This window comes from Carlito syrichta, unplaced genomic scaffold (genome assembly GCF_000164805.1).
Source record: "Carlito syrichta isolate Samal-C Ts95f unplaced genomic scaffold, Tarsius_syrichta-2.0.1 Scaffold288880, whole genome shotgun sequence".
Taxonomy (NCBI): Eukaryota; Metazoa; Chordata; class Mammalia; order Primates; family Tarsiidae; genus Carlito; species Carlito syrichta.
This window is the reverse complement of record NW_007232976.1, coordinates 17,744-28,904: the sequence shown is the minus strand read 5'-3', so window position 1 is coordinate 28,904 and position 11,161 is coordinate 17,744. Positions and strand designations below refer to the sequence as shown.

At 48.3% G+C, this 11,161-nt stretch overlaps 1 protein-coding gene across 1 annotated transcript in view; it reads right to left on the bottom strand.

Moving 5' to 3' along the window:
* Positions 1-2,478: 2,478 nt before the first annotated feature.
* LOC103256055 (lysine-specific demethylase 4C-like) overlaps positions 2,479-11,161 on the bottom strand; it is a gene marked incomplete at its 5' end in the record, with an annotated part of 26,378 nt that continues 17,695 nt past the window's right edge. The window contains 2 exons of the mRNA XM_008053933.1: positions 2,479-3,510; positions 8,082-8,174. Of these exons, the coding sequence (XP_008052124.1) occupies positions 3,334-3,510; positions 8,082-8,174 (270 nt within the window). The remainder of the gene's footprint in view (positions 3,511-8,081; positions 8,175-11,161) is intronic.

Genomic DNA, 11,161 nt, shown 5'->3' with positions numbered 1-11,161 from the left:
GCTATCTTGCCGCAGACTCCTCCCGTGACTATTCACAAGGCCCCCAGGGCATTTACGGCAAACCGAACACACATCGGGGAACAGGGAGGAGAGGCAGACCCGCTCCCTCCTACACAGCTTTGTCTTCTGAGTCTCCACGTGTTTACACGCTATGACCAACAAGGAATTTGTAAGATATTCCAAGAAGCCGTGTGATACTTCAGTGAATGCGTCTTTTCAGTTTCTCTCTAGTTGAACTTAAAAAACGCTCCTTAGCCGGGCTCCGGTGGCTCAGCCTGTAATCCCGCGCCTTTGGGAGGCTGAGGTGAGTGGATTGCCTGAGCCTGCGGGTTCGAGACCCGCCTGGGCAGCGAGACCTCATCTTTACAATAAATCAAAAAATCAGCCGGGTGTGGTAGCGCACGCCTGTAGTTCCAGTTACTTGGAAGGCTGAGGCGGAAGGATCACCGGAGCCCATCAGGCTGAGGCTGCGGTGGCCGGGAGCGGCCACTGCACTCCAGTCTGGGCGACAGAGTGAGACTCCAACTCACAAAAAAAAAAAAAAAAAAAAAAAACGCTCCTTAATAAAAACAAACTGACAAGCGTCATGTTGTTCTCATGTCCAACACACAGAAGAGAATTGAAATGTTATGAAATATGCCAGGCAGTTTTTACTAATCCCGTAACCTCTAAAGAAAGGGCTTGCAATGAGTACTGCATTAGAATTGCCATAGCTAAGCAATTTTTTTTAACACTAGAAGGACTAATTCTACGCTACACGTACACTCCGAAAATGCTGTCAGTGTAACGCAAATCAATTAAAACTGCAATTGAGGTGGCACATAGTAAGCGAAAAAGGTTGAACGGTCTGTCTGGTCACAGAACGAATAACCACTTTTACGCAGAATGCAGCGAAACAAAGGTGCCTCTCTCAGGAGTCAGAGTGCACTTGTGGCCAGCACTATTTTGCCAAGGCCATCTACAGCTGTACCTGGTTATAGGAGCATTAGCTAAGCGAGACCATACAGAACAGCTGCATTTGACATCACTAGGACGCTGCACATTTTCTCCCTGTGGCAGCCAATCAGAAATCTTGCTGACAGGCAGACTTCCACAGAACGAATGATCCTATTGAGATCAATTCCTCTTAATGCCTTGCACAGGCCTACTTTCCTGGCATATCATGGAGACAGCAGGCCCATTCCGTTCAAAACCCAGAGATAGAACATTCAAGCTTGATTAGTTGATAAAATGTATGACTGCACTGCTGGAGAACGTGCAGTGCTCAGTCTCGGCAGAATGAGGCCGAGGGGCTCCAGCCCAGCTCAGAGTTCAGCCACGGGGCACCCTGGAAAATAAGCACCAGCCAGGGAGCGACTGGAGGCCGAGCGTGAACTGTGGCGCTCTCACACCCACCTCAAGTGTCCCTCGCCACCAGGCAGCAGGCTGTCCCCACACCTTTGGCCACGAGACCCTGAAATGCCCTCCCAGTCCTTGGCGCCAGGCTTCTGCCCATCGATTGTTGACCAGCACTCTGCAGGAGACCAAGGTGTCCTCGCGGGGTGGGCTCCCTCGCTCTCCGGCCCATGCCCCTGGGACGAAGAGAGCATGTCTGGGCTCGCCCGCTGGGTCCACCAGGAGGCAGGAGACACTCAGGGCAGACGTGCGAGCTGGCCCAGCGAAGGTCAGCAGAGCTGCCCGGACAAGCCCTGCCTGGATCAGCCAACCAGCAGACCTGAGGGCAAAACCTACGCTTCCTGCTGCAGGGCGCCGAGAGTTTGCAGTTTGCTACGCAGCAGAGTCGTGGCCCTAGCTAACTGAGACAGTCATCAAGCGTGGGTCATTCCTTTCCTGCCTGTCCTCCATGCCTCCCTGAGACAATGGAGGAGGGACCGAGGACCTCTGGATGCCTTCTAAAGCCAACTAGGGACCAGGGAACCGGGGAGGAAAAGGATCCAGACTCAGGGGTCTGAGATGTAGTCAGGGCCTAGAAGCAGGTGTTGAGAAAAACACTTTGGCAGGCACTGAAGCGGGCAGGCGGATGGGGCTTTGCCTCCAATGACGGGCCCCCAGTGATGTTAAAAAATCAAAAAAAAAAGTAGGCCAGGAGCGGTGGCTCAAGCCTGTAATCCCAGTACTTTGAGAGGCTGCGGTGAGAGAATTGCCTGAGCTCAGGATATCGGGACCAGCTGGGCAAGTTCATGAGACCTCTTCTCTACGATAGATCAAAAAATTAGCCATGTGCCTGTAGTTCTGGCTACTTGGAAGACTAAGGCGGAAGGATAGCCTGAGCCCAGCAGGTTGAGGTTGTGTTGGCCACGAGTGTGCTGCTGCCCGCCAGCCTGGGCGACAGAGTGAGATCCTGACTCAAAAAAAAACAGCGAGAGGAGGAGGGTCTGAAAGTCCCAGGCTGCAGTGTGTCCTAACAGCCAGATCCCCTGCAAAACTTGTTTTTCTGTTGGTTTAAACACGGGCAAGTAAACACGTCAGAGGCAGGACTGGAGAAAACGGAAATCTTTATTTTTAAACACCAGTACATTTTCAGGCTGTTTTAAAAAGGAAAAATCATGTTACATTAGTTCGAAACTATGCATCAAAGCATATTTATTTAAAGTCTAATTTTACAAACACATAATGAAAGAAACATATATTTTATAAATATCTACCCAGAATGTGTATTTTGAAAAAAATGTTATTTAAAAATAACAGCCCCAGATCCCACTCTTTAAATATATAAAATTCCCTTACAATTCATAAGAATTCCTTCCTCGGGAGCCAACACATTCATTTCACAAAGGCCAACGACCCAGCTCTCATCAGACACAATCGACAGCAACAGGAATATTTAAAAAGTAAGAGCTCTGTACAGGGGAAATACAGAGAGCACATGGGTAAGTCCCATTACCATGCATGCCACTTGTGTTTTAAAAATGCTTTATAAAAACTGCCATTTAGAGCAAAGAAGCGAGAGTCCTTCCCTGACTGTGGAAAAGGTAGAGATCACCCGGGCCGAGGTTCCGTCCGCCAGAGGCGGGGGAGGGGCTTCCCGTGTGTCCTGATGCTGGCCTGAGCCACACACGGGCCCGCCTCCTCTCTGGCAGGGGCTTTGTCTCCTCCGCGACGCTGGGATTTCCTTTCACTTAGAAAAATTCTTTGGGATCATAGAAGACAGTTGCTCACAAGTGAAAGCCAGCCTAGGGATGACTTCAGATGGCTGCATCCAGTCGGTAATCTTGTCTCTCAGGTGACCCCGCTTTGGAAGCCTGAGGCCCCTCTGCCAGGGGAACACACACACAGCCCCAAGGCTGTCCGACCCTTCCCCTTCGCTCCTCTGCCGGCAGCGGCGTGCACAGACTACTGTCTCTTCTGGCACTTCTTCTGGAAGGAGCTCTTCAAAAACGTGCGGTACACAGGGTCGTCCACATACTCGTTCTTGAACCTGGAGCTCAGCACTCTCTGCCGCTTCCTCTCCCCCTGGATGATGTCTGCGCCATAGAACGTGTCCTCGAACCGCATGTCGGAAGCTGTGGACTAAACGCACTGGCGTTACCCGGCAGAAGGGCCCAGCACGTGGCCTTCACCAGCCTGGACGACCTTCCGACTCCGCCAGCCGGCGAGGGCGCAGCGGCGGGGGTCACCGGCTCAGGGCGGCAAGACCGGCCACGGCTTTGGGCTCCCCGTCGCCCCTCACCACCTTCAGCCCAGCGAGGAGGGGGCTCCGTGCTCAGCCCCACGCGCTTCAGGGTCCCCCCCCGGCTCCCAGGGGCGTCTCCACAGCTTCGCGGTTCCAGCCTCCCTCGCCCTCCATCTCCGCTCTGGCTGCCGCCCAACCGGGTTTTTGACACGTTTGTCAACCATCATCTCCACGTAATCTTTATTCCTATTTACCTTTGGGCCTCTGCCCTTATGCCACCCCTGAATGATCCTTGCAAAGTCCTGGGTGCTAATTCCTGCATTGCTGCTCTATCCTCAACAGATCTGAGGGTTCCGCCACCCGAGCTCTCCCCTCGCCTCCTGCTTGTCCTTCTCCCCTGCCTTTGGCTGCTCACTTTTGAAGCCTCGGGGGTTCCCTTCGGAACCATCTGCTCAGCTCTGATGCCCCTAGGGGCTGGCTTTCCCCTCCAGGGTGCCAGGTGTTCCTTGGGCCTTCACGCCCGGGCTGGTGGCGTCAACGTCTGCATCTGCTCAAGGACGCTCCCATCCCGGCTCCAGCTCAGATCCCCTGTGCTCAGGCCGGTGTGCCCACCTCGCCGGCAGGCCTCTCACAGGCACCTCAAACCCACCATCTGAAAGGGAGCCCAAAGCCTTCCTTCTCCATCCCCCTCCTTTCTCTGTGTCCCCAACGGCACCACCATTCCCGTGCATCCAGTCACACTGGCCAGGAAACCTGAAAGTCACGGCAGACTTCCCCTTGTCCCCAGCCCGGCCACCATCCCTCCCGCCGGTACCCGAAGCCCTCCACCCTTTCCTTCCCCTTCTCACTGTTCCCCTGTGTGAGGCAGGCCCTCACACTTCCTCTCTAAACCACTGCAATCGATGCTGCACCCCGACCTGCTTTCCACAGCGCCACTGGAAGGAAGCGCTCTGAAAGTTCTCCTGCTCCATGACCCTCTGTGATGATGTGCCCTTGCTCATGATGTTCCGATGATCCCACTGCCTACGAGAAGGCAGCCGCACTCCCTGAGCCCGGCCCGAGTAACCCGGCACAGCCCTGCCCCGGCTCCAGTCGGACTCCGTGACTGGCAGGTCTAGCCCCATTTGGCCAGCTCGGGGCCTCATCCTTCTGTCTTGGGACACACTGTCTGCTTTCCACGAACATTATTCCAGCTTCGCTGCACAGCCAACGGAGGGCCCTTCTTTGGGTCCCCAGAACCCTCCAGACATCGACACAGCAGGAGGAGGGCAGTGCAGAGATAAGGGCAGGCCAGGCTCTCCCCACCAGGGGAATCCCATGCGGACAAGGCTGTTAGGGGCTGTCTACCCAACGGTGCATGTGTGCCCAACAGCAAACCACAGGCCCGGCACTCGGCAGTGTTTGCAGAAAAACCTAAAGTCTACAGGAAAGCGCTCTCTTTGCTTCCCAGGCCCCTGCCCTCCTGTCCTCTAAGACACATTCCCCACGGCTTTCCCCTGAGGTGGTCCGCTTCTGGTGACGCCACTGCGGGGCGCATCTCACTGTGCCGATTCTACCTCGCCAGGCCAGTGGCAGGCAGAGTCCAGCGCTGAGGACTTGAAGACACAAGGCCCACTGGGAAGGAGAAAAACACGGGCATGGCTACCACAAGCCCTGAAAATGAAAACCAGGTCCGAGTGCTCAGCGGTGAGACGGTTCCCCAGGCAACAGGCCACCCTGGACACTCCCTAGTTTCACTAAATGAAGACAACGGGACAGACAGTCTGTGGGCTGGGGGGCACCCTTGGCCACGAGGAGAAAACACCGTTGCTTCATCTGTTCTTGGCAAAATACTTCCTCCGAGTAATCTTTCACTTTCATAAGCGCTCACAGGTTAACAAAGGAGAAAATAAAGCATCTCGGAAAGTGTGGCCACCGTGAGAGAGAGGCAAAGTCGGCCTTTCAAACACAATAATAAAACCGAATTACCAAGAGCTCCAGCTAATTATGCACCGTTGCTATGGTGATTCTGGGAGACAATAAAAGGCAACAGGGCCGTTTCTGAAGTGTGTGGAAGGGAGTCCAGCACAATCGCTGGGGTGGACTGCGACTCTTTGAAAGATGTCTCCCGCGTCGGCGGGGGCCTGGGCGAGCCGCAGTCATTAAAACACAAGGTCTCCCGAAAAGGGCTGCTAACCTACCTCCTTGGAAAACAAAAAGAGACTTCTCTAACCATAAAATAGCTTACATCAATGAGTTTTCCAATTAGATTTGTTTCACCAACTGGAAAAAAAAGCAGCAGTCATGGATAGACTAACCAAGGGCCAGAAGGTTGTACACCAACCCCAGGGAGAAGCAGGCAGGCCATGGCAGGATTCGACAGGAATGGAGGTGGCAAGCTGGAAGTAGTGACTGTGAGCCTTTGTCCTTGAACCCGTTCCCTGCTAGGCTCAGCCACTTGGCATTACAGGCTGCATTCAGAGTATATGTGTGTGACGTATACATTTTCAATGTTTTAAGTAAAAAAAGTTTCTCAGCTGGGCCCAGTGACTTGTGCCTGTAATCCCAACACTTTGGGAGGACAAGGAGAGAGGATTGCCTGAGTCCAGGGGTTCAAGACCAGCCTGGGCAACCTGGCGAGACCTCATTTCTACAATAAATTAAAAAAAAAAAAAAAAAAGAGGCAGGCATGGTGGTGCGCACCGGTAGCTCCAGTTACTTGGAAGGCTGAAGTGGAAGGATCACCTAAGCCCAGCTCAGTCAAAGCTGTGGTGGCCATGAGCGTGACACCGCACTCCAGTCTGGACAATGGAGTGAGACTCCAACTCAAAAACAAACAAAAATTTTCTCCAAGAATAAAAAAAGAGGTTTGAATGTTGGTGTGCTTCTCCAAGGTCACGGACCAAGGTCACAACCCAGGCACTGTGTCCAGAAAAAGCCGCAAGGGCAGGCATTCTGGTGTCTGAGCCAAGTCTACTGTGGAACAAAGAGACTGTGATCCCAGGAGAAGGCTTTCTTCTAACACGATTCAAAAACAGTATTTGAAATCTACAAACTGAGCTGGTAGGATGCTTAGCCATACCTGGATCAGAAAACGAAAGCCCTAAGAGGCTTCCCCATCCTCTAACTCTCTAAGGGATAAAAAAGCAAAAGAAAGGCAATGGAGGAGAGGGCAGGGAAGCAGGAGAGGAAGAGGAGAGTCCATGGAAGGCAGGGATAGAGAACAAGAGGCAGCCGTCTCGGACATCTTGGAAAGGTTTTCTCAAGAGATTTCAAGGACTCCGCACACTGACAGGTGATCCAGGTTCATGAAGGTCTCTATCTCGGCCTCTGTTAAGATCTAGCTGATGTCTTTACAAGAGGAATGTTCAATTTTCTCTTTCCTTGCAGCTAGTATCTGGTGCTTAGTCTATTTACAGGGGCGTGGGTCCCCCGAGCCCCATTTCTCGAGTGGGCAGCAATCCTGTCACTATGCCTCTCCTCCTGCTTTTCCTCCATGAAGGACCTTCTCCTTTAGGAGGTGGCTGAGGCGAGAGAGGGGTCCTGCCTGCCGGGAAGAGGCTGAATATGCAACCGAACGTGCAGGGAAGCCCTTGGCCTTTCGACAGTCGCCAGATAGCACCATATCTGAGCATGCACTGAAAACAAAGTGTGGTGTCTATCCAGAAAAATTCCAATTTAGTCAGAAAAATCCCAGCCACCAAATTTCTCTGTGTAGGATGTATCACCTCACAGATGCAGCAGAGGTGATTCTAAGTGAAGAGGAACACTGACTTTGTTTCAGGGTCCACTACATATTTTATGATAGGGTAATATGAAACCTAAATAATAGTGCGTTCTATTATTCAACACTTCAGTTTTGATTATTCGTCGGCGTTTATTTATCTTTTAATGGTATGTAAAGGTATGAAACTAATATTTTCCATATGTAGAAAGCTGCCTTGGAATTCCCACAAGTAGTATTTAAGCTTAGTTCATCCCTTTTGTCATGCAAGTGAGAGCTTAGTTTAATCATAAACTGACTAGGCATTAGTGATCTTCTGAGAGACAAGGTGGTCCATACAGGCTAAGGCTACAGGAGGCCAGGCAGTCACTGATGCCAAGTTCCCTTTAAGTACTACTGGATGCTTTCTTTTAATGTCGCTCCCACTAACAAGATCGCAAATGCTTTGATGGTAGCTGTATACGGTCCTGGTGCTTTATACAGAGCGCATATTCAATAACTATGTTTTTGCAATGATAAATGTTAACACAAAGAAGCATCATTTAACTTCAGTAAAAGAATGTGCACTTGTTTCCCTGAGTTTTTTTCTGGGGGGGGGCACATTTTTAATTTGCATTTGATAGGTTTCAGTAAGAGAAAAGTAGCGTTGGCTTCTTAAAAAATTAATCCCAGGGCCCAAATATGTTTTCTGCCAGGCTTGGGAACTTTGAGGAGAGATTGGGGAATTCACTTGGCGGGTCCCCGAGTGGCATTTGACACACTTACAAAACGAGCTTTCACTCTCTTGGGTAACTCTTCATCTAAGGTGTAGATATCTTCTCTCTTCATTGCTATTTGGGATCCATCTTCAAATTCAACCTAATGAAAAATAAGATATCATGATATGTATGAAAAAATAACACTGAGCATTTTTAAAGGGTTCACTTAACTACAGTACAGGCGCAGTGGCTCATGCCTGTAATCCCAGGCACTTTGGGGGGCCGAGGCGAGAGGATTGCTTGAGCCCAGAAATTCAAGACCAGCCTAGGCAACATAGCAAGTCTCTGTCTCTACAAAGAATAGAAAAATTAGTTGGGTGTGGTGACATGCATCTGTAGTCCCAGCTACTCAGAAGCCCAAGGTGGAAGGATTGCCTGAGCCCCAGAGATCAAGGCTGCAGGGAACCATGATTGTGCCACTGTACTACAGCCTAGGTGACAGAATGAAACCTTGACTTAAAAAACAAACAAACAATAAAATAAAAAAGATTAAAAGGACTTGAGCAGAACAAACAAGGGAATTAAGAACAAAATGCATTTTAAAACAGGCCAAAACTTTTGAAAATGAGTATCTTGGAATATGGAATATGAAAACTTTATCCAACTGAGCAAAAAACAAAGAAAAGTAGCTGCTGATCAAATGATTTCACAGAACATGAGATTGTAGCAAATTTATTATTAAGATGGGTTCAGTCTGTTATCACCAATTGTTTCTTTAAAAGGCTCTGATAACATAACAAAAGAGGTAAAAGATGATATAGTTAATCTTGCATAATAATCCTCCCAGATAAAATAATTTCTTAAGTTCTCATAGAGTTTTAACTTTCAAAACTTACTTTTGCCAAATTCAGTCAAACGGGCCAGGAAAGTCCAAGTTTCTCAATTTCTTAACATGTAAACCTCATCAATGTGTAAAAATACATTATCATCTAAAACAAAAACGTTTAAAGCTTTTCTCAGCTGGGTGTGGTGGCTCTCACCTTAATGCCAGCACTTTGGGAGGCTGAGGTGAGAGGACTGCCTGAGCCCGGGGGCTCAACATAAGCCTGGGTAACATGGTGAGACCTCATCACTACAATAAATCAAAAATTTAACCAGGTGTGGTGGCTCCAGCCGCGGTATAGAGTGAGACTCCAACTCAAAAATGAAATAAAACAAAACTTTTGTCATGCTAACCAAATGGCAGCAAATAATTTCATAACCCATTTTTTCAACACTTTAGGGGATGTTGTCAGAGAATAGGTAATGACACTGGCTAACAGAAACCTAGAGCCTCTGGGTTTAGGTTTAATCCAACATGAACTCTTCTAGGAGAAAACAAAAGGATGCAATCCGGTAGAATACCTAATATGTTCTGATTCTGAACCACACGATTTTCTTGAAATTCCTAAATGTTCTGTTTGTCTGGATTCTTTACTTTTAAGAAATTAAACTCCTTGTATTTCTAGTCAAAAGGTACGTTAAAACAGACAGCTGTGCTATATAAAAAATTTTTTTACTCTGTTGGGATTTGGAAAAAAAATTGCATCTAGTGTTTAATTAACAGAGTGTCTAACAGGTAGCTGTCCTTTTCATTAAACAAGCTTGGTGGCTAATAGCAACCACTGGCCACACCGGTGCCAATGCACCACTGGTCTAGATATGGAGGGATGTCTCTCAGGCAAAAGCCACCAATTCAGGTGCCAGTGGACGGGGAACAGCCTTCACTGTCTTCAGAAAGATAAAATCTATCATTGAACTTCTTATTATTCATGTACTGCTAAGATTTGCCTAGGCCACACAACGCTGTTAAATTAGATCTCAGTCCCAGGAAAACTCTTGCTGTCACTTCCCAGAAAGTCAAAGATGAGAAGGGCTTCTTCCCAGCCTTATTTAAACAGAAGGATTTTTAAATATTTAGTTAGGCCAAGGCGTCACCCTATGCATACAGTTGGACAGCACAGCTAGAACCACCGTGCCTACTTTTTCTTTGCAAGCGGTTGGAGTCCAAAAGAGAAAAAGGCAATCACAAGACTAGACGGGAGTGCGTACGCTAGGACTAAGAGGACCGGCTGTCCTGGTTCACCCGAGGACTCGGGCGTCTCCCAGAACACAGGACTTTCAGTACTGAAATCAGGGCTGGTCCCAGCAGGTGGGGACGGTTGCTCATCCTGGCTCACACAGAGTTGAGAGTAAATGCTGACCCTTCTCTTTACCAGCTGTGTATGCCTAAACAAATGATCAAAGAACTGTTTTAACTAAAATTGGTTGGTGAGTCTTTCCCCCCCCATTTGTAAAATAGGTGTCAATGACAATTATTTTGCTGGACTATTGTGAGGGTAAAAAAAAAATCTATACTTAGGCTATTTAGCACTATGCATGAGACATTTAAGTTATATCTATTTTTATGACTGTCTTTGTTTATTCAATGATGAAGTTGAATAATTAGATGCAAAACACAAAATGATCTCTAAAGGCCACTTGGTTTAATGAGGAATTTCAAACTACTTGCGCTTGAGAGACAATTTTAATATTAGTCCTAACTTTTTCATTGAGTCTATAAATATGCCCACCGTTTTAAGTTGACAGGCCATTATAAATTCAACTGAAGTTAACACACTGATTACTAATTAGCCTGAATTTCCACATGTCCTCATTATATGATACTTTTCATATAACAAACAGCTTTGCTACATGTAGGACACTTCACTTTTGCGCTTATTATTTAATGAGACATAATTATTTTCTGTTGAATGAGGTAGTGATGCTTCTTTCTCAGGACTCTCCAGTATTAATAGGCTGACTGGTGACTTTTGCCTGGTTCTGGGCATTCTGATGCAAAGACACTCCAGCTCCCACCCTATTCTCACTAACCTGAGTCTTCGACTCAATACGATCACCAATACCAGATGGAAAGGGGAAAAAATGACCGCACACACCATACACACACACAATGTATATACCCTCCCCTCCCCACTCTCCTTTTCTAGACTACAAAGAATGTGCTCTCCTAAGCTCTTCCAACTTCGGACACCTGGAATTACACTGAGCTCCAGTCCCTGATGCAGGGTCTTATACTACTCTCTTCCTTTTTTTTTTTTTTTTTTT